This window comes from Sinocyclocheilus grahami, unplaced genomic scaffold (assembly GCF_001515645.1).
Source record: "Sinocyclocheilus grahami isolate Dianchi unplaced genomic scaffold, SAMN03320097.WGS_v1.1 scaffold10768.1, whole genome shotgun sequence".
NCBI lineage: Eukaryota > Metazoa > Chordata > Actinopteri > Cypriniformes > Cyprinidae > Sinocyclocheilus > Sinocyclocheilus grahami.
In genome coordinates this window covers 1-869 of record NW_015513432.1, presented here as the reverse complement: position 1 = coordinate 869, position 869 = coordinate 1, and the positions used below count along the sequence as shown (strand labels likewise).

Sequence of the window (869 nt, the reverse complement as noted above, 5' to 3'; positions counted from 1 at the left end):
AAAATAATGGAAAAAGTAAAATGGCTTTATGGTGATGAAAATAAGATTAATTTTCTTTATGTAAAAAGACATTTCTAATTTTTACGTTTTCATTTTGGGATGAAATGTTACCTGGTCATGTTGTCATGCGATTAAACAGTACAAGAAAACTAAAAATAGTACATTTTGGATTCAGAAATTATGCCTGACGTTTACCTTTCACTATTCTGCACAAAACACATCCAGCCATCGGACAGAAGAAATAAGCAGGCAGGAATTTGGAGGATCAGGTGACTGCAAGGAAATACAGCGTGTTGCGTTTCTGTTGCAGGTCTTGTATGTGGTGCTGTGGTGCGCTGTGTACTCGACCATTCACATGTACCTCGATGGCAGCACAGCAGAGTTCTGGGTGCTCTGTCTGTGTGTCAGTCTGGTGTCCGTGATCCTCACCGCCGCCATCAACCTCATCTTCCACTACAGCAACAGAGAGGTGGGCTGTCACGTGATTACATCTTTCTTGTAAAAACAAACCCGTATTCCCTTTTAATGCAGATCTGATTGTAGCTGAGATTAAGAGGTGCATCTGTTTCAGATCAACATGAACACAGACGTGCGGTTGGTGGGGGTTAATGAGCGCACGGTCAGACACAAGCTGCTGTTGGGAGTGGCTGACTGGGTCCAGAAATGCAGAGGAAACCTGCAGGTAATTACTCATAATGTGTGTTTACTGTATACTGTATCTCCACTCTTGTCAGCATGGTCATCATTCATTGAATGGCCTTTTTGAATTGGGTGAGGAGTCAATTATGTTTTATGGCAGAAGGTAACAGGTATTGATCATCACTGCTGATTGTGCGATGTACTTTGTACACATTTTATGCGATCAAGCT

At 42.0% G+C, this 869-nt stretch overlaps 1 protein-coding gene across 1 annotated transcript in view; it reads left to right on the top strand.

Annotated features, from left to right (window-relative positions):
- Window positions 1-779, top strand: part of LOC107578535 (transmembrane protein C9orf91-like) — a 22,644-nt gene extending 21,865 nt beyond the window's left edge. Inside the window, exons 4-5 of the mRNA XM_016264482.1 lie at window positions 311-469; window positions 572-779. Of these exons, the coding sequence (XP_016119968.1) occupies window positions 311-469; window positions 572-766 (354 nt within the window). The 3' untranslated portion in view covers window positions 767-779. The remainder of the gene's footprint in view (window positions 1-310; window positions 470-571) is intronic.
- Window positions 780-869: the final 90 nt, after the last annotated feature.